The following is a 21,884-nucleotide window of genomic DNA, read 5'->3' on the forward strand; positions in this document are numbered from 1 at the left end:
TGCGAGTTTAAAAGATGGCGAGAAGCTGACAAGCTGCGAGAACCGGAGCTGTTACCGGCTTTTAGGGGTTGTGTCACCAAGTGCAGCAGCCGTCCCTGTACGGAGAGGGACCCCCCGCACCCAGCGTCTCCCCCCGGCGCGGATCCGGCAGCTGTCCCGCCCCGGCCCCGCCCCGGTCCCGCCCCGGCCCTATCGGTGCCGGCGCCGTGCGGGCAGCAGTGGGGCGGCGTGGGGAGGGACAGGCGGCTGGCGCAGGTGAGACGGCGAGCAGGGGTGGGCAGGACACCGCACCGGCAGCATCTCTCCCCATCCCCATCTCTCCCCATCCCTATCTCTCCCCATCCCCTGCCTCCCTCCCCATCCCTATCTCTTCCCATCCCATCCCATCCCATCCCATCCCATCCCATCCCACCCCATCCCATCCCATCCCACCCCACCCCACCCGCAGAGCTCGGGCTGCGCAGCCCGGTGGTACCGGGGGTTCGGGCGGTGCTCTGGCCCCGGGGCGGAGGAATGGCCGTCCCCGGGGGTGGATGACAGGCGTGTGTCACATCTTCCTTGTCCCAGGCAGCGGAGAGCTGAGGCGTGCCTGGCGGGGGGCTGCGGGAGAGCCTCCGGAGACACTCGTCGCCTCTTCGGGAGATCGTTTCTGCCTCTCGCTGCTCTGCCCAGTCTGTTCAGTTAACACCCGTGTAGTTGTCCCGCGTGGATTCCCGCGGCTGTTATATCTGTGGTGTTCTACTGATATTTTGTCTGTACACAGTGACTTGCCTTCCTTCAGCTCCTTCCTGTCCAGTTTGGGAAGAAAAACACAGCGGAAAGCAACATTTTATCTTGCCAGTGGCACCTTTAGCAGCCGACGTGCTCAGCAGAGGTCTTTTTGCATCCTGCTTTTGCATTTGCCTGCAAGTGTCCAAAAATTTGAGAGAGAATATTTGTCAAGCAGAAACCCTTAATGACATTTGAATGGTTTAGTGAAGTCCCCAAGCTGCACAGTGGAGACTGGACTTACAGCATAAGGGGAATGGAACAGGCTGGGAGGGAAAAGGGGAGGAGGAAGCTTCATTTCTTCATTCAGAAACTGGATTGAACAACCCTGAGGAAGGAGGAACAGCTCCACTCTTTCCGTGACATTCTGGAGAAGGTCATGTTCCATTTCAGCCTGAGACACAGGACTGACTCACTCTCCTCATGTTTCTGAAAGAATCATTAATCTCTTCTAACTTTTTCCTGTTCTTAGGGAAGAGCCTGTTTTGTGCAGTGCTCTTGTAGCCTCTTACCTGCTTTGTGTTTCTACAGCGACCAGGAGCGAAGGGAAAATATTAGATCATGTCAGAGTTCTGGCTAATTTCTGCCCCAGGAGATAAAACAAATCTGCAGGCATGGGAGAGAATGAACGCGGTGACGTCTAAATCCAACCTGTCCAGCAACAGCAAATTCCATATTCCAGACTTAAAGGTAAACGAGGAAAGGGTTTGGGTGTGTGTGATAAAGTAGCATTAGCAGGACTAAAGACTTGGGATAAATGTGGGATTTATTTTTTGGGGTAGTAAGCAGAAAGCAGAAGAAGATTGGAGTCAGGGAATGAATTGTGTTCAGCCAACTGAAAACTGATCAGAGAGAAAAGGAGTTATTGTGCTTGAAGCTGACCTTCACATTGGAAGGATATATGTATCAGGAGTGAAGATGACCAGTTAAATAACTGATTTATTGCTCTCGATGTACCATTTGCTCCCAGTCATGAAAGTCATACAGCATTGTACATCTTGGATTGCTAATGCAAAAGGAGTAGCTAAGTATGTCAAACTGTGCCAGTAAGACTGCTAACAGAGAAAACAGTGCTATAATGCACATTACTGCTTGGGAAATGGATGTATGTGTATATTCAGCTATGTTGCCTAGCTTCATATCACCATATAAATAGGAAAAGTCTTAATCCATTATTTTTTTTAATCTTTGCATTATTTAATCCTTATTTTATAAGGTCTGCACCTTATTATTATTTCACTTGTGGCTATGAAAAAATCCAAATATGCTGCATTAAAGTCAGCGGAGCTACCACAGATGTAGAACTTGGTTCCTTGGGGAGTTGCCACTACCCATCACTTAACAAAACTACACTTAGTCCATTCATGATCTGGCTTTAATCCAAAAAGATTGTTAACAGTTATAACTTGAGCTATCCCAGTTACATAAGGATACAAGTAAAAGGGGAGCATGGCCTGTTCTCAAGTAATAACCTACTGAATTTTCACATATATGTTTCAGACTGGGAATACTGCTTTTGGCACCTGCACCTGAGATTGCTGGCTTTTACCATCTATGGGCCTTACCCAGTCGGTGTTGGTGTCAATCCGTCAATGTCAGAGGACATAAAGCATTTGCAGTGCCTGGAGATGCAACCAGCCCCTTAATATTCTCTGTAAAATTTCTTTCTTCTCCTTCAGCTTGACTCTTCAAAATGTTGAGCTGGCAACATTACACAAAAAGGTTCAGCAATATATTGCCATACCACAAACATAAGATGATGACTGTGACAGAGAGTCATACAAAAAGCAGATATTGGTCTTGGAGGCAATGACTTTGTGAGAGGCTTAGTCTTCGACTAAGCAAAGAAAGCAAACAGAGACCCCCACACACCTTTTGAATAAGTGCTGCTTCCCTTGGTTCTCTCACTACATCAGTTTTGTTTGTATAATATGTATGCTGTGTGCATTTCTAGTCACTATTTCATCATGTAAAAGACCAGTCTATGCTACTTGATGATATGGGAATGAAAACAGGAAGAAAGATACTGACATGTAATCTTGAGACTGCATATATATGTTTTCCTTTATTGGAAAAGGCTTTTTACCCTAGATCTTGGGTACAGGAATTGCTACTATTTTCCACTAAGTAAATCAAGTTCTGCCAACAGAAGCCTCAGTCAGACTTATGCATCTTTCACCTACTTCTCATCTTTTGCACAGGTGGGGACACTGGATGCTCTTGTTGGTCTGTCAGATGAGTTGGGAAAACTTGATAGCTTTGCTGAAAGGTAAAATAGATCTTATTTACCACCTACAAATGAGAAACAGACATTGTTTTTATGGGACGGAATGTCCTTGTGTTCACCTCTGTCTGATTCAGTTCAGCCTGGGCTACAACTGGGCTGAAGTCGATAGGCTTTTTTTAACCCTTGTGTTGATTGTCATGGAGTCATCACAAAGAAAGGACCATTCCTTTAAATTGGGATGAATTAAGTCAGTGATAGTTTTGTCTGCACAGCAATCTGTTTGTGTGGCAGTGTTAGGGAAGCTGTTTCTCAAAGGGAAACTGCTAAAAAACGTTTTTTATTTTTTTGTAAAGAACATCATCCCACCTGATCCAGAAATTTAAATTAATAAAGTGGCATTTGGAGAATATTAAGCCCTCCCTGATCTCATTTCCCCAGAATTTTTCTCTCGAGCCTTCTGCTCCTTTTCAGCTAGATATAGGAATAAGTTCTTCTGAATGAAATCTGAAGCTCTCCCTCTCAGACTCTTAAACTTCTTGAAAATCAGATTATTGACTCACATAATATCAAACCAACTTATGCAAAGACTCACATGATCTCCCTGCTGATCATTGCCCAGATTGCCTTTTGAGCCAAACTCGCCTGGCTGTACAAAGAATACTAAGTATAGCAAGCTGAGAAAATGCCAGGTTGTAACATACTTCAGGGCACAAGTTAGACTTTGTTGTTGAAGCAATCAATGTTACACCAGGGGAGGTTTAGATTGGATATTAGGAAAAAAATATTCACAGAAAGGGTTGTCAGGCATTGGAACAGGCTGCCCAGGGCAGTGGTGGAGTCACCATCCCTGGAGGGGTTTAAAAGACACATAGACGAGGTTCTTAGGGACACGGTTTAGTGCTAGAGTTATGTTATGGTTGGACTTGATGATCTTGAGGGTCTGTTCCAAATGAAATGATTCTATGATTCTACAAGCTTCTGTGCTTTTCGTTTTGGTAGCGTGTTTTTGTGTGGTTTTTTTGTTTGTTTTTGTTTTGTGTGTGTATGTTTGGTTTGGCTGGGTGGTGGGTTTCTTTGTGTTTATTTGGTGTTTTGGTTTGGGTTGGGTTTTTGCTTTGGAAGCATACCTCACATACAGTTGTGGTCTTGGTCACAGTGGCATGTGTTCACTCTGGGCCTTTTTGCATTTTTTGCCCTCAACCAGGACTGATAAGGATTTGCTTGTTTAAATATGCTTGATAATTTCATAGATTTTTGTCTGGCAGTTGCAAACACATACAGAAACACTGATATAAACTGTTTATATCTATGCTAGGCAGTCTGAGTAAAAGTAAGTCTGCTAGAATACATTTCTCCATAGGATTTTTTTTTTTTTCTACTTTACTGGTGCTACGGCAGTGCTGTATTAGGATGATTACATTTGATCACTCTTGGTTGCACACAACGCTGAACTTTTTAGAACCATAGAACATCTCAAGTTGTAAGGAATCCATAAAGATCATGGAGTCCAAGTCCCCGCTCCTCGCAGGACTATCTAAAACTAAACCCTACTACTTCTTACAGGATTTTTTAGCAGGACAGAGAAACTTAATTAATCAAGAAAATCTTTATTGTGATCCTGCCAAAAAACCTGCCCAAATTCTTTGTAAACATGTTCAGGCCTCTGATTCATACTGCAGAGATATTTCATGAAGTGGTGTTGGGGGCATATTTGGGGAGAGGCAGTGTCAGTCCTGCTCTCTGGTCAGGGCAGCAGATAGGCAAGCAACTGTGTGATCTGGGTTTGAGAGCTGCCAAAAACCATGCAGAACTGACTTTCAGAAGGGCTTAGCTAATTCCCAGCTTTGTGAAGAATTAGGACTTCTGAAAAGCTGTCTGTAGGATCTGTGTAAGATCAGAGGCTGATTTTAAGTGGAATGTCAGTATGAGCTTCCTAGGCTCACTGTCTCCTTCTGTTACCTTTCTCTCAACTTGACAACATGGTACAGCTCCTTGTTCAAGCTGGATGCCATGTTACTCCACTAATTGTCCCTTTAATGCCAGTAATGACACTTGTCATATGACATGTTACAGGCACTGAGCAAAGGGGTCAGTGAAGGCCTTCCCCCCTAACCTGCCAAGATAAGGACTCTTCCTATTTGTCTCATTTGCCTATTGAGCTAGGTAACCAAGAAGGGTCAACAAGATTTAAAAATAAGAAAAATGTGTTGAAAAATAAGAAAAATGCATGAGAGTAATAGTAGAGAGTAATCAACGTAAATGTATTAGCAGATCAAATCCCACAAAGACATACAAAGGCATTTTGCATTAAATAACTGCCCAGAGGTTTGAGTCTGAATTGTGATTCAAGGGTTAAAAAGCCAAGCACTCGCGCTTCATTGGAGTAAATGGCATCCAGAGAGTTACAAGCCTGTTCCAGTGACCTGAGCAGTTCCCTTCCTGCTCCTCTGGAGCAGCTGCAGGGGAGCTGTTGCTGGATAAACACCTGCCAGTAAAGCCGGGCAGCACAAACCTGTCAGCGCTGCCTCCTGCCAGGACAGCAGAGACAGGGCAAGAGTTTGCAGGATCTATTGTTTCCACATACTTTTATTATTTATTCACACAGGGAGGCAGGGTGTTTTTCCATGTCACCCTGTGGTATCATGGAAATCTCTCAAGCTGACGGTCCCCTCGGTTACTCATACCTGGGGATTCTCCTGGCTTCTCAGTTGGCAGAGTGTTCTGCAGTGGCCTCAGATGGCAGGTCTTCTGCTCCCTGCAGCACGTTGGAGGCCTAACTAGTAGCACCCTTTAATACACAGTATCATTTAAAGAGTGTTAGGTTGGTTTTTTTTTTTTAAGTAATGACATTGCAGCAATTTCAGAAGCAAAATGTGAGAGTCTCCCAAGCCATAATACAGGTATTTATTACTACTTCTCGAGGCAGTATAGCTGAAACCCACTCCTTCTATAGCGCATCATTTGAGCATGATATTTGCTCAAGGTGGGATTCATCTCACCTGAAGGCAGAAGTTAAGGTTTGGATGTGAAAGCTGCTGTCTGTTGGATTTGCTATAGTCAATGGGGCTCTTCCAGGACCCTGATTCCTCTCACTTGCATCAAACATCTGTGGTGCACACGTTGCATGTTCTGTCTTTGCATAGGGAATATATTGGATGAGTGAATCCCACTTGCATTTCACGGGATGCAAGTCAAGGCACAGAGACTAAGCCAGGACTGGAGAACACGTCTCTGGCCCAATGTATACAAATATCTGTCTGCGTCCTGCTGCAGGGACCTTGGGGTGTGTGGGCTGGAAGGGAGCCAAGCCTCAACAGGGCAGCTGGGACTGGGGGTGCATGACAGCACATACCTGTCCCACTGTCTATACCTGTAGGCAGAGACCAGACCTGAATCCCAGCTATCAGGTTAGCCACCAGCTGCACTCAACAGTAATGAAGCTCACACCCCTCGGAAAAGCTGCTGGTTTATACACTTCCCTGTTGGCTGCTTTCTCCATAACGTCCTTAGCCTCCTGCTATACTGTTCTCACCAAATAGGCTGGAGTTCTGTCCTGTTCCAAGTTCCTTTGGGCTCCCCGAGCATCATGAATGAGCCAAAAACCAGCTGCATCTACAAGCTGAAAATTGCATTAGTGCTTGGGGAGCTGCTGTGCGGATCCTGCAGCCTCCCCAAGCCCCAGTGTGGGCAGCACATGTTCTGCTCCAACAACATGCAGCTGACACCGGGTCCCTGAGGGGCTGCAGCCAGAGGGTGAAAAACTGAGAGAGAGCTGTGAACCAGGGCACGGTGGTGTATATTCCTCCTACAGACACTCTGAACTGGGCCTCTCCAGGGTTTTGGTGAAAATAGTTTGGGTTAGAAGGGACCTTTAAAGATCATCTAGTCCATGTCCCCTGCCACAGTCAGGGACATCTTTCACTAGATCAGGTTGCCTAAAGCCCTGTCCAACCTGACCTTAAGCATTTCCAGGGCTGGGGCACCCACAGCTTCTCTGGGCAGCCTGTTCCAGTGTCTCACCACTCTCACCATAAATAATTTCTTCCTCAGCCTAATCTAAATCTACCCTCTTTCAGTTTAAAACTGCTGCCTGTTGTCCAGTCGCTACAGGCACTGGTAAAAAGCTTTTCTTATAAGCCCCTTTTATATACCGAAAGACCACAATAAGGTCTTCTCCAGACTGAATGACCCCAAACAGCAGGAATTCTGACTAATGCATTCTTGTCAGCATCAGCAGTCTCAGATTTTTCCTCCCTATCACAGGGCTGGAAAACCTAGCCAAAGACTAAGTTTCTTCACAGGAATGGAGATGGAGGGAATCTTTACCTCTGTGAACGAATACTTTTAAATGGCCTGTATAACTGCTTTGCAGCACACCAAAGAAAATCCTTTTCTCTGATGCTCTCATGGTATCTGTACCTGGCCTGAAGCCCCTTTCCTGAGCTCTTGAAAGCCACAGGATGTCACAAGACACATTGTCCCTACGCTGTAATGCCCTTTCAGCCTCCAGCTCATCTGCAGCAGTACCTGTCTCCCCTCTGTGAGGAAGGCAAGGGAGAAGCATTTTGCCATTGTGCTCCACTCCCTGTCACTGTGCCAAGGATTGTGTCCACTTCATGCCTCTGCCAGTCTCATGATCAGGAAGTTACTTTTTAGCTTTTTTTTTTACAAGATGTAGTCTTCCTGGAACAATTATGGAACTGAAGGTGAAATTCTGTGACTATTTCTGAGTACAGGAGGATAGTGGAACAAACAGAAAAGCTCTTGGCCTGTATGAGATAGGTACTTTGACTAGAGCAAGGGGGATCTACTGCTGGAGGGACTTGCTGAATCCAACCCTTTAAAATAAACACATGATAAGTAACTGCATGGAGACAATGTTCTCCAGGAAGGGCTCTATTCAAATCACTGCTCTGCATCAGGCAGAAGGAGGATTTGTATCTAGTTCTCCCACACCTTGAAGGACTGTCTTGTCCACCATGCCAAAGAGTCTCCTAAAGAAGAGGAATAAGAAGGAAATTCTCCCTGTCAAACAAGAGAACATTGTCTTTTTCCCCTGAGTACTTTGTAAGAATCTTATCTCCACAAGCCATAAGTGTTTATTTAGCATCTTATGGAACCAATTTTCAGCCAGTGTTGTCTCTATGTACCTTCTTGTTCCTCCATTGCCTTTGGAGTTGTAAACATGGGTTTCTTGCCTTCTGGTTTCTGCTATGAGTATGATGAATGTACAGAAGACTGAATCTTGAGCTTCTGGAAGTCTGGAGAACTGGGGAGATGATATTACCTATGTGTTTACAGAGATCAGTGTAGTTAGAAATATGGCATTTAATTCTGCAATATCCCATAGATTTTTTTTGTCATCATTTGAATTACAAATTAATCTGCCTTGCTTCAAAAGTGTTTTGTTTGGGCATCTCCATGTTTATCAGATCATTGTGGCGACTGTTTTGTATTCATTTTGTTACTTCACTAACAAAGCTTCTCTTCTTACACCTAAGTGTAATAAAGAAAATAGCCCAGTATATAGGAGAAGTTCTGGAGGACTCAAAAGATAAAGTCCAGGAAAATCTTCTGGCCAATGGAGGTAGGTGCTGTGAATGTGGTTTTGTTTTTTTGTTTTTTTAATGTATCAATGCTGCCTTTGCTTTGGAATATGAACATGTGGAATTCAAACACTCATACATTAGAAAGGACAACCAGCAGCAACATTTTTAAGAACACATCTAGCCTGCTGCCATTTTTCTCAAAGTTATGAGAGGCTTCATCCAGCACCAGTTTTGCTTCCAGGACAGTGTACAGTGTCTAGTACTGAAATAGTTTCTAACATCAGGGCTGAGGAGTGAAGATGAAAGCAGGAGATGTCCTTCCTCACTCCTAAAATGACCTGGAACCTCCATGAACTGATTCCCCCGCTTTATTATCCAATATGGTACTCAAGGCCCCAAAGGCAGCCTGTGTCAAGGGCAAAATTACCATTTAGGAACTAGTGGCTCCTAGATCTCTGTGCATGCTTCATTATACCCTAAGTGTGTTTCAGAGCGAATTTCTCCCCAGCTGTCCTGGAAAAGTACAGCAAATTTGGATGTGTTACACATGCTAGTGACAGGCTTGTCAAGTGATGCTATTAACTGTCAGACAAATAACCTAAGAGTGTACGCTCCATCAGCCTTTGACTGTCTGCAGTGTTGTACTTCAGATCTGTATGAGTAAAGCATGGGGAGGAAGTTCTTTTGGAAATGTCCTTCTTGCATGTAATAAGATTGATTTTTTGATGAGAGCAGCCACTTGACAAGTGCAATAATCCCACTTATTATGTTTCAGGGCGAAAGGATAAAATGAAATGTCTAAAAAGTATGTTGAAGATTGATGATTGCAGTGTTGTTACAAGCATGCATTTGTGTGTATTAGTGCTAGAGACAAGTCTTGGTCTGGTTGTAGAGATACAGTGATCAGGTTACGATGGATTTCTCAAGTAACAACCTCGTAGCTTGATCACGATATCCCTATGACTTGAGAAACAACAGGTTTAACTTATTTTCTTTGTTTCCTCTTTTCACAACATTTTCCTTCCCTATCAGCTTTGCATGTGTTGTAATAGAAGGATGTATTACTAATTGCATGTGTTACTAATTTCTGCCCTCTGGATTTAGTCATCCAAGCAAATAATATTAAACTAAGACATTAACCTTTCCAAGACTATTGACTACATCTTAAAAAATGGAGTCAGCTTCAGTATATGAGGATTCACCTGATGCGTTCCAGTGTCATTCTTCATAAGCAGCAGCAGCTTTGTTGTACGAATTCTTTCACCTCCCCTTTCTGGTTAGCGAAAGGAACCTAAATTTGAAGACTTCCTTGAAGTCATGAAATCAGAAACGAAATTATAAGACACAACTTCTTGCCACATGGTCTTGTTTCAGACTATTAGACAGTCAGAACTCATATTTTGTTTTAAGCTACACTATACACGTTCTCAGATTTTAGCTCTGTTGTATATGTTCCAGACAGCAGTTTGGTCCACAACCTGATGATAACGATGGCTGTGTGTCTAACAGTTATTTGGTAAGATTCATGTGAAGAAAAATGCAAAGTATGAGAAAATACAGCTCTTTTAGTTGAGTGAACACACACACACTGCTTTCCAGTGGGCAACAGCTGGAAGCAGCCGCATGGAGATGTCTCTCTCGTAGAAGGAAAACATGTGTTCGTGTAATAAAGGGAATTTTTAGTATATCACAACAGCAGCGAGTGCTTTATTGCTTATGACAGAATAAAAAATGTGAAATGTAAGTAAAGCTTTTTTCAAAGATTCAGACCAAATTCCTTTCCATTTACAGTAATGTTAAACCCAAATGAATTTTAAAATTTGGTAAGTGATGGAATAATTCCATTCTTTATAATAAGCTCAAAACGGAGCAAAATGGGAAGCATAACAATTTTGAAGAACTAAGTGATTTGAAGGGAAAGTATTTAACGTTGCCTCTTAGAGCTGGGTGAGTACATCAGAGTTAGGAGAGACTGAGGCTGTGGGGTTCCTGGGCAGCTGTGAGTGCACTGGGGTAGGTAGGAGACATCTCTCCTGGATGGGCAGCTGTGTCAAGTCTTTCAGAAGTGACTTGACAGGTTTCATAAATGAGAAGTGCCATTCCAGGAGCATCAGGGTGCTTGGACTGCTTGGCATTTTAAGCTCATTTCTGCTGATGTGTTCACAGTACTTTGTGCCATGCCCATGATCGGGCTGCTTAACTAAACCACACCAGAGTGAGAGCTCTGCTCAAGAGTGGACTTGTAAAATGGGCTGAGAACTTAAGCTGTGCTCAACCTTTGAATTCTGCTGAGATTCAGGGAATGCGAGGATAGAAGGGGCATGTGCAGGGAACTTTCATATCTCCTCAGCTAGGTGTCTGTTTCTAAAGAGCCTGTGCGTACACTGTTCTTCCACACAGCCCAGTAGTACCATACGCTTTGCAGGTTTCATTCGCATTGAATTTAGCAAAGTGTAGGATATGAGGAAGGCCTGTCTCATCACGGTCAAACCCTTCCTCATATCCTATAGCAGAGCCTAAGCAAGAAAGCTCAAAAGAGAGGCAGCAGGATAAAATTTGTGTATCGTGTACGCCATGCTGAAAATGTTCCATAAAATTTATTGCTCAAGTATTTTTGACCTTGCTGCCTTTCCTCCAAAGACCACGAGCAAGCTCTGCTGGAGAACTGTGCACACAGGAGCTCTCCTTGCCTTCTGCAGTTTTGCCCCCTTTCCGCACCCCCCTCTGTGCTGGAGAATTTGCTGATTCCCAACCAGACCTTAGCAGGAGGGGCTGGATCTTTGCCTTGTGACTCCTGTCCATTGGATGTGGGGAAGGTTTACACAGCTGTGGTTTTAGAAAGCGGGGGAGAACACCATCATGCCATTGCTGTTTGCCTCCCAGGCAGTTTATCCCTTGCTAAGAAGCCTGTTTCCTCCTAACATAAGACTTTCCATACTTGGAAATCTAATAGGGTAAACTGACTCTGTTGTGGGGTGAGAGAAGCCCATGGGAAGGATAGTGCTCTCCTGCCAAGGGTATTCAGTGTCACATGAGGCAGGGTAGTACCCTCAGCCTGGTAGTAAGGCATTTACACAACATTTTACATTCCTTTCCATGCATCTCAGTTCATGAAGTTTTCCCCACACCCTGGAAGTCTGTGCTCAAACTTGGCTGTGGGACTGAATTAACCCTCTGGACAAGGCAGCAAAGAGCGCTGAATGGCCCCAGCGTTGCACCTCCTTTCACTTGGCTCCTTGAGCCTGTTTTGCTTCCCATGTCCCCAGAGCAGCTTCCCAGATATTCTCCATGTTTACCCTCCTGGTCTGGAAGGGAGCCCACCTGGCAGGTGACAGTGCCTCTGGCCTTTGTCTAGACACTGAGACCCTGACTGCTGTCTTCTCTGGGCTCCCTGGCCCACGGGGGACAGTCTCGGCCCCTCTGCTTTTGTGGCAGTATGTGTGACTTTATCCCATCCCATAAAGTGTCCCAAGAACACTATGTAGGAATAAGTTTTGCATCCTAAGGGCTCTCAGGACTCAGGCAAAGAGCTGTCTGATTTCATGAGCTGCTAGAGGAGAATTCCTGGTTTGGCACCATAATGTACCAAGACTTAATGCAGGGGTGTCAAACTCATTTTCTCTGGCAGCCACATCAGCCTCGCGGTTGCCTTCAAAGGGCCAAGTGTAATTTTAGGGCTGTATAAATGTGGCGAGGCTGATGTGGCCTCCAGTGAAAATGAGTTTGACATCCCTGCATTAACGTTTTGTAATGTTAAGGAGCCTTGGTCTTCAAACAGAGCAAGCCAGCATGATCCTGTTCTAGGAGCAGGATGTCATATGTGTCATCTCCCCTCAATTCTGGGAAGAAGTGATGGTTCCTCATAGGTGCCTTGTTTGGGGGCAGGGGGAAGTTGCATGCACAGGGCATTGCTGTGAGTTTCTGTTCTTGAATGCTGTGACTGGATTTATCCATTTAGAGAAATACCATATGGCTTTGTGTGAGGTGGGGAGCTCTGTGTGCAGAGCCAATGAGGAATTCCTCATCGTACCTGAATCACTTTGATTTCTAGTGAGCGCTTGACTGAAGTCACATCAGCTATGCTCTTCATACCTTTCATCAAACTCTTAACAACCCTGAGTATTACTGCTAGTCGTGGGTCAGTATTGTCCTGATAGCTCTTACTGGGATTAAATTCAGGCATATTGCAACAATCAAGATTGAGGTATGTTACATGAGGCTGTGGCTGCACATTGCTGTGTCCTGCTAATTTTACAGTAGCGCTTGTTCTGTGGTGTTAGGTATAATGCAGAAAAGATTTCTAGCTCAACTTCTAAGTTTGGGGATGTTTAGAAAGATTATTAGATTGGGCATGCGATCTGTGCCGATTTAATCTAGATCAAATTTCTATGAGGATTCAGAGGTGGGCTTCTGGTTCACTCCTCTCTCCAGTGGTAACCAACGTTATGCATAGGCTGTAGCTGGGGACTTCTACCCAAACTTTGACCTGCCATCTGGTAAGCTGCCTGCTTTAATGCATCTCTTTGCATTTTCAGTTGATCTAATTAGCTACCTGACACGGTTTGAATGGGACATGGCCAAATATCCCATAAAGCAGCCACTGAAGAATATATCAGAAGCATTATCAAAGGTAAACTGTACTCGAGATTTAAGATGTCAGCGTGGGAAGCATGTCTTTTAGCAGTTTTTGGTCCCTCCTCTCAAGGCAGTCAGTGAGAACCTTGCCTTTGGTTTGGGCAGGAACAGGCTCAGTACTTGTACTGAAGCAGTTGATATTATTTTAATTTCTAGTGATATAATAATGATACATATATTTAAACCTAACCAGTCTGTAAGTATATGGCACTTTATCAGAATTACTAGAGTATATTGACATGCTTCTGTACTTTAATCCCTTTCTTTACAATATTTTATTGTTTTTATTTACTGCCATATTATTCTCCATTTTGGAGTTCTTTTGTGAAATTGTTGTTCTGACATTAAATCAAACACAGCGCAGGCTGAATGAATTATTTACAGTCAGTCCATTCAGGAAGGCGTGATGTGTTCATTCAGTATAGATAACAAGGCGTGAGAGCTGTGTCCTTGCAGGAGGGGGGTTAGGATGACATCTCAAGCACTGAGTTGACTCATTTTTTTTACTTTGTTTTAGCAAGTGACTCAAATAGAAACAGACCTAAAGACCAGATCAACTGCATACAACAACATTAAGGGAAATTTGCAAAGCCTGGAGAAAAAAACTGTGTAAGTACAGCACATGTCTGTTCACATCCAGAACACTGCGTGGCCGAATTGAGGACAGGGCACACTCACACCCCTTGCTGTGCTGTGGACCATATCTGTTCTAGTGGGAGCAAATTTTTCTGGCTTTGGGGCATGCTGAGCATCTACAGACCCAGCGAAAGACTGGGGGCAGCTGGTGTGATTGGCATGTCTCAAAATCAGCTCAGGGAGACTGCAGTTCCTAATAGGATTCTACTGGCAGTGTGAGCAGACAGTCCTGGGGAGAGTCAAAACCAAAGGCACTGCATTGTTCTGATGAGATTTCAGGGAGTCAGAAATTAGATGAGCTGGGTCAGCCAGTGGATTCCTTTGCAAGACAGTGCTGTTTCCTATGTTCTGAACTCCATCTGCAGAGCTCTCATGGCAAACAGCTCTGTCTTGCTTCTTCCCAGCTCCACCAGCACTCCACTTCCATTTTTCTTTGCTTTTTTTCCTTTCATTCTGTTGAGGTCCAGATGATGCCCTGTCAGGGCCTCCCAAATATTCTCTCTCCTGTCTTCAGCTGCTTGTGGTCTTTATATATGTGAGTGCTGATAACTGGATTTTTTTCCAGGGTATCGCTGGGGAGAATAGTAAATTCCAGTAAGTAGTACAGTGAAAGCAGCTTGCCCAACACATGCACATATGTGCCACGCTTCCTACTCAGGCCCCTTGCTGCCGGCACAGTACACAGGTCCTCACCTTCCTGGCACTGCAGCCAGCCAGGCTGTCAGCCTGCCTAGGAACCAACCTTTGCCCAAGGGAGACACCCATGGGGGCTCAAACCAGACTCCAGGGTGGCTGGAATTTTGCTCTGAATGTGGAGCTAAAATGAGCATGCCCAGCACCAACTCCACTGAAGCCAACCAGAAACTGCAGAAAAAAATACTTCCAGGGAGCAGTTCAGAATGAGTTTGTAAAAAAAAAAAAGCTATCCCTCATGGAGACCTGCTCAACATGGGGACTGCCGAGCCATACATAGCACAGTTACATCTCCCCCTCTCGCTGCCGAGTTCCTGTGGCCTCATCACTGCCAGCCAGTGCACTGGCCTGTGTTTCCAGCTTGCTACAGACAGTGTTAGACACATTTGTCTCAGGCTGCGTGCATGTGGATAATCATAGGCATGATGGACAAGGGGATATTAGCTCCTATTTCGCTTATCTTGGTACCGTTTGTATTCCCAGCCCACTCCTGCAGCTTCTCTCCAGCTTTCACATCAGCTTTAAGCACCTGGAGGGAGGCAGAAACTCTGTGTGGGGAACACAAGCAGTGCCAGGCCTCTAGCAAGGTGATAACGGAGAAGAATGGAGACCTCATGGTCCAGGCCTATCTTCCTTTTACTGACCCATCCACCTTTAAATGCGGGTATCTCTGGTGTTGAACAAGCATCTAATAAGATACTACTGGCCGGTTAATTAATGTTTAGACTGGCACAGTGAAGCTCAAGCCAAACGCAACTGGTTTAGGTCTTTCTCTGCTCCTGCCCGGTGACAGCGTGTGCAGCTGCTCTCTCCCCATACACACCCAGTGCCCAGCCAGCCCCAGGCATCTACACCTAGTAGTTGTGCAGCGCCAGTGGGATTTAATCTGATCAAGTGGGTTTAGACTGTGAAGAGTCCCCTCCTGCAGGTCCCACCCACACATGAGACTGCCGCTCCCACTGTCCTTCAGCTGGAGGTATCTCAGTGTGCTTGTCCACGGCGGTGCAGGTGTGCCAGGGCTGCTCTGATAGCTGAGGTCCACACCACCATGGCCTGCTCCAACCGAACCATGGGCACACAGCAGCTCAACAGGCAGCCTGAGGAAGCGAGTGCCACCTGCAAGCAGCAGAATGGTGTAATTTCACATAAAGGGCATAATCTAGCCTAGTGCTAGTCACTGATATTCTGCCACTAGTATTAGTTGCTTTTTTATTCTTTGTAGTTGCAGTAAAAATAACTAAATGGCCATTTTAGAAGTGTAGGCATGTCCTTTAGCCATTGTCTTCCTGGCCTTCTTCTACCCCAGCATGCACTGTTAGCAACTGCACCCACAGCACAATACCTCCAGTGTGCTGCTGCTGGGTTCCTGCTAATGTTATTTTTAATTTGTCTTCTTTACCATAGGGGAAATCTGCTGACTCGGACCCTGGCAGACATTGTGCATAAAGAAGACTTTGTTCTGAATTCCGAATATCTTATCACGTTGCTTGTCGTGGTGCCCAAGTAAGGCAGGAGTGCGTGCACACGTGCTTCGTGTGGCGTGGAGTTTCAGGACTAAGCACTGAATCCAGGCAACTCTGGGTCAGGCTGGGGCAGCTCGTCTGCACGGTGGCTGGGGCACAGATGGAGCCGTTAGCAAAGGGAAAAAACAGTTTCTGCCAAGGGCGATGCTGGCACAAAAGAAAGGGACAAAGACTGGTTTGAACTCTGAGCAGGACAGAATTGAGATGTAGGTTTTTAATGGCTATAGAGTGGCTTCTGAAACAGCTTTCTGGTAGGAATAGTACAAGTTTAAAAAAAAAAAAAAGAGAAAAAAATATTCTTACTGCAGCTTAGCCACTTTCTAAAAGGAATTACACCTGTCAAACTCACAAGGCCCCTGCTGGCCATGTATTTGTAAGAGCCTGCATGTAGGATGAGTGCCATCACCATGAGTTGTGAAGTTACACAATGTCCTGCTCCAAAGCCTACACAAAACTTCCTCTCTGTGTAGCCCTGTCCCAACACCCACACATATATAGTGCCATCACATGTCTGTCTGTGAAAACCATGTTACAAAAAACTATTTGAGGTCTGTTTATTATTATCTGCACATTCTTTCAGACTTCTCACTTTGCAAACTCTTACCATCCCCTTGGCCCCTTTCTCCCGGTGCTGGCACTCGCCATGTTTGAGAGGAGCACCAGGTCAGCTCTGGGGTTGCACATGGCAGATACACCACCACACCTACCCACAGACCAGGGACAGCTTGTGCAGGGCTCCTGGAGTGTGGGACACTGTGGCAGCCTGGAAGTGTGTACCAAAAGCCACATTCTTCCCACCATCAGCTTCCTGCTCTGGGCCCTTCCTCATGCCAAGACCCAAAGTGAGGATTGAGGGTGCAGCACTGAGGGAAACATCTCCTTGACTGGTGACTAGGAGAGGAAAGGAGACGCTTCATGTCTCTTTATGCCATAACCCAGCATGAAGAACTCCAACTTAAGCCATTGGCTTAATTACATTTATCAACACATTTGTTTTCTAGTATATAGTATTTATTCACCATGCTTTGTTTTGTGTTGCTCGAAGGTCAAGCTACATACAGTGGCAGAAGACCTATGAATCTCTCTCCGATATGGTAGTGCCTCGCTCCACCAAGTAAGTGAAATTCCAAATTAAGGTCCCTATTTTTTTCAGAGATCCCTGCCATACTTCAGCCCCTCAGATTGCTGGATCCTGGAAGGAATCACTTGTCTAACACATGGGCTCCATGTTAACATACAGATTTGCCCAATCTCATTCTCAGCTGAAATCAGAAATCACTCTGTTGTAGGGAAGTGAAGATGAAAGAAAAATAAATCACTGTTTTTTCACAATTAGCTTGTTGTTCCCTTTTCCAGTAATCTAGTTCTTTCTACTTTCAATGAGGGCCTTTGCTTTTTGTATACAACAGACAATTTGTTACAGTAATCCAGGCATAATTCATACACATGCAATCACATAGAACTTTATGGAAGCTGCTTTTTGTAAAGATCAAACACTATCTTTGCATCTTTCATTGTTTCCTGCTGTAGAATAGGATAATTCTGTGTATTGTCATTTGCAATAGAAAAGGCCATATTAACTTATCCTTTCACCTGGATTAAAAATTCCTTCCTAGGAATTGAATATTCCACTACTCAGCTCACACAGACCAAATTAAAGCATAGATTCTAACATGTTGCTTATTTTTCTAGGTTTTTGTTTGTTCGTTTCTTCTTTTAACACAGCTCTTGCTGTAATGACACCAGGAAAATATGTCTGTTTATTGTAGACCAAATAGTTTCCTTAAAACATTCTAAACACATGCAAAAGTTCATGATGCATAATGACTTGAGTATTTCTTGTAGGTAGGTGTTCTGTATTTCAGAGGATCCATATGTGTTACAAACAGTGAACAATCAGAAACACTCACTGATTATGATATGAATTTTTTTTTGGTACCTCTTTCTGTTGCTCTGACAGAATTATAGTGATGCATTAGTCATTTGCATAGAAAAGAACTTGGTCCATCACAGTCATTTATTGGTCGTGCCATCTGCACTTTTTCTGAGTAGATTCTAAGATTAAAAAGTATATTTTGTTCATTGGTACTTTAAAAAATCGGATGCAGGGCCCAAGAGGCGACAGTGATATTTTTGAAACGGAAGAAGCAGGAAGCACAGAGACAGAAGAAAGCTGTGTGCTGCCTCCTTTCTCAAAAACACAAGTATATGGGAAGTAGGTGAAGGTTACGAGGAAACAAAGGAAAATCAGGCAGGCAGAATGTGTGTGTACTACGGTGGGTTCAGGAACTTAACTTGTGGGAGCTTTACACAGGAGATAGCGTGGCCAGTACTACTAAAGTCTTTGTTTGTGTTTCAGCCACAGCAGTTTTTGAAAAGCAGTGTTGTTCAGTATCACAAATGAAAAAAGAACTGCAAAAGGGGAAGGTAAAGGCAGCATGGGGATTTGCCATTTGCCAAATCACAGCAGTGAGTTTCCCTCCCACAGAATGATTGCTGAGGATGCAGAGGGAGGACTCTTCACCGTGACCCTATTTAGAAAAGTGGTGGATGACTTCAAGGCTAAAGCCAGGGAGAACAGGTAAGAAGCACTGCTTGCTCGGTGGGCCAGGTGAGCAAACAGATGATGAGGGTAAGGTGGGGCTTGTTTTCTGTGCAGTACAGCTGGATCCATCACTGGGTTTTAGGACTTTACTGTTTGGGCTGCTGCTGGCCCTAAAGCCACTGAGGAGGCAGGGTGGGAAGGGGCTGTGGTAGCAGATACAGTGATCCTATTTAAGCACCAAACTACAGATCCCAAAATTGTCCTTCCTGCTCTCATGCTACTGACAGCAGTAAGGTTGCTTTCTGGGGTGACTTCAACTCCCACCCTCCACATACTTAAAGCAGTTAAGTTTTAGCAATTTTGAAACATCCTGTACCTGCTTCTCCAGAGGCAAAAGAAATGAATGTGCTTGGACTTGGAATTGCTTGGACTATGGCTTATGAGAGCAAGTATCATTCAATTGTAGGTTCATGGTTCGAGAATTTCATTTTGATGAGAAGGAACTGAAATGTGAAAAGGAAGAGCTGATGAAATTAGCTTCTGATAAGAAACAACAATATGTAAGTAGCATGTGATTTGATGAAGTTGATGCCCACGTAATAACAGTGTGTGCCTAAGAACCTCTCCCTCTGAAATAGCTTTATGGTTCCAACAGACACCTCTGAGTTCCATTTAGCCCAGAAAACTGAGGCATGGGGTAGATAACACCATTTGCCCAAGGTCACTTGACCATCTGATAACCTGGGAGCCACTGACTGCTTCACAGTGCTGTTGTGTCTGTTCTCGCAGGGCCCGTTACTGCGCTGGCTCAAAGTGAACTTCAGTGAAGCATTTGTAGCATGGATTCACGTGAAAGCCTTGAGAGTTTTTGTTGAATCTGTCCTGAGGTAAGTGGGTAAACATGCAGTGCTGGCAAAGACTCCTGGAGAAGTCAACATGTACAGCTCTCCTCCTGGGGTGGTTCCTTCATGGGAGGGAACACTCCTTACACACCACGCTCCAGAAGCTTCCAGGAGACAATATAGATGATGACAAAAAATGTGACACACAGAGCTGATGAAAAGCAGTTCTTTGGGGGCACTTACAGGAAAGTGGAAAACAGGAAAACACTGTTTAGTTGACTTTTGGCTTCAAAAAGAAAATACTTTCAGATAAGAAGGAGCACACCAGCACTGAAATCGTGCACTGCAGAAACAATCAGCCGGTGTGCCAGAAGCGGAAAGCTGTGCCCCTTCCCAGCAGGTGATTGTGTACATTGGTGTGTTTCAAGGTATGGCCTACCAGTGAATTTCCAAGCGATGCTGCTGCAGCCAAATAGGAAGTCTGTGAAACGCCTGAGAGATGTCCTAAATGTCGTCTTCAAACACCTGGATGAAGTTGCAGCTGCAAGTATAATGGATGTATGTATTTGACTATGACTATACATGTTGTAGCTTGTCTGGGTTTAGCTAGATGAACGCTTCCAACACCCCAGGGCTAGAGCAAGCACCTCCTCACACCTTGCACTGTGAGGAACCCTAGATGCAGCTCTAATCCCTCAGGTTACAGAGTGGATTAGGGTAACAGGTCAGCTCAGATTATGATGGGGAGAGGCACATAGAGCGCTTACATTTTCTCTTGCAGCATCTGATATTTACAGCTACCAGACTAAAACAGGGCTGCTCAATTAAGTTAGCTCCTTTAGGTAAAAAAAAGCTTCAAGCTTTCTATAAACGTTCAGACCAATACAAGCAAGAGAAAATAAATTCAGAACCAAATGCTAGGACTGTGACACCTCTGTCCTCTGCAAAAAGCTGTAATTGACTAAACACCTCAACCTAGGCCTTCAGCAAGCAGCAGTTCTTGCTTTGTCCTCCCTGTATCTTAAGTGCACAATTTAGGATAAATCAATTAGGATACACCAGTCGGCATTATAACAGCCTAAAACCAACAAGCAGAAGATTCCCAGTGCATGAAGGGAGGAGAAATAAACAAGCTGTCCTAGAGCTGAAGCACACAAAAGTGCTGCAATCCATGTTCATATAGTTGCAACCAAGCATGACTTCTCAATGCTAACTGCATCAGGCGGCCCCCAAAACACCAAGCAAACACCAGATTCCCAGTGGTGAATTCCCCATCTTAAGCACAACAAATACAAAACTCCATTCCACCTGTGGAAGAGGAGCACAAAAGCAATGCACTGTAGCCTGGAACCGTGCAAAGTCAGCTTTCTGGTACTAAAGTCACATCATTTCCTTTTGCAGCCTGGTATGGACATCCCTGGGTTACAACTGAGTAATCAGGAATACTATCCTTACGTCTATTTCAAGATTGACCTCAGTCTTCTTGACTGCAGTTAAAAATAAATTGCTCAGGCTTCATCTATTCATTTTCAAGACCATAATGTTACAGTAAGACAATCTTCAACTGCTGAAAGTCAAATTAAAATGGAGATGCTGCAGTAGGATAATTGCATACTATCTTCCTACCACTTCCAGTGATTTTTACAGTGGATTCAATATAAATGTCTTGTTCATAGTTTAAAAAAAATATTTTAGAGGCACGAGGTACTATGGTAGTATTTATTTGTTTTTGGTAAGTTACAAAGACGGAATATGTGTTGGACCAGAAATAAAACAACTTAAGTGTGGTGGCTAGGTGTGTACATCTTTGTTTTTCTAACAAAGCAAGCTTAAAAATAAAAAACAAACCAAAACAAACTAAACCAGAAAAAGTAGAAAGCATCAGAACAAAACCCAAAGGTTTTTTTAATTAAAAAAAAGCGTAAGAAAGATGCTCAAAATTGCTGTGGAACTTAGTTGGGACTGTAAGTCATAATACAGTAAGTTTAATTTTGTTCAGTTAGAACAGTTCCATCAGATCTCTTCTGCTGGATGATTTAGAGCTGGGGCACATTTCCTGCCCCAAATCAGCACTCCAGTTACCATTGGCTACCAGTGGCTCTTGGTGCCCTTTCCACAAGTCAGCTATGGTTGACAAATACACGTAAGTTTGACAAATACACGTAAGTTATTTCCTTGTAAGAAGGGGAAACTTTCAGTTCTTTAATTCCATACTTATAAACAAACTGATCACGAGGGTCACTTCACTAGACACTGATACACAAGACATGAAGAGCAACAAATACAATAGTATTTTTATTAAAAAGAAGCAGTAACCATCCCTATTCCCAGTCCTAATTCCCCTTCCAAGGAAATAGCAATTTCAAATCAAAACAATACCAGATGGGAAGTAAAGAAACATTGGATGCCACTTGCTGGAGACAGCACCGTGGTGGTGTTCTGTTAGCACCTGGAAATCCTCAAGCC

General features: G+C 44.2%; 1 protein-coding gene across 2 annotated transcripts; it reads left to right on the forward strand.

The window, feature by feature from the left end:
* The first annotated feature begins 202 nt into the window (after window positions 1-202).
* ATP6V1C2 (ATPase H+ transporting V1 subunit C2) lies at window positions 203-21,210 on the forward strand. 2 transcript variants are annotated; one of them, XM_082048005.1, is made up of 13 exons: window positions 203-255; window positions 1,300-1,458; window positions 2,970-3,037; window positions 8,497-8,582; window positions 13,080-13,174; window positions 13,697-13,788; window positions 15,913-16,011; window positions 17,077-17,145; window positions 18,520-18,612; window positions 19,043-19,136; window positions 19,366-19,463; window positions 19,847-19,976; window positions 20,820-21,210. In XM_082048005.1, exons 2-13 carry the CDS (start codon window positions 1,330-1,332, stop codon window positions 20,913-20,915), a joined length of 1,149 nt encoding a protein of 382 aa, XP_081904131.1. In that variant the 5' UTR covers window positions 203-255; window positions 1,300-1,329; the 3' UTR covers window positions 20,916-21,210. The 2 variants fall into 2 exon arrangements, with proteins under 2 accessions (XP_081904131.1, XP_081904130.1); XM_082048004.1 differs by lacking the exon at window positions 203-255 and having other exon boundaries at window positions 1,169-1,458.
* The last annotated feature ends 674 nt before the right edge of the window (window positions 21,211-21,884 follow it).

This window comes from Streptopelia decaocto, assembly GCF_964273445.1.
Source record: "Streptopelia decaocto genome assembly, chromosome: 3".
NCBI lineage: Eukaryota > Metazoa > Chordata > Aves > Columbiformes > Columbidae > Streptopelia > Streptopelia decaocto.

What these genes read in the sequence shown, in the direction of transcription:
- ATP6V1C2 (XM_082048005.1), top strand. Translation starts at nt 1,330, where the DNA reads ATGTCAGAGTTCTGGCTAATTTCTGCCCCAGGAGATAAAACAAATCTG. An exon ending in TCCATATTCCAGACTTAAAG is followed by an intron (nt 1,459 to 2,969) that starts GTAAACGAGGAA and finishes TCTTTTGCACAG; the next exon opens with GTGGGGACACTGGATGCTCT. An exon ending in CTGATAAGAAACAACAATAT is followed by an intron (nt 19,137 to 19,365) that starts GTAAGTAGCATG and finishes CTGTTCTCGCAG; the next exon opens with GGCCCGTTACTGCGCTGGCT.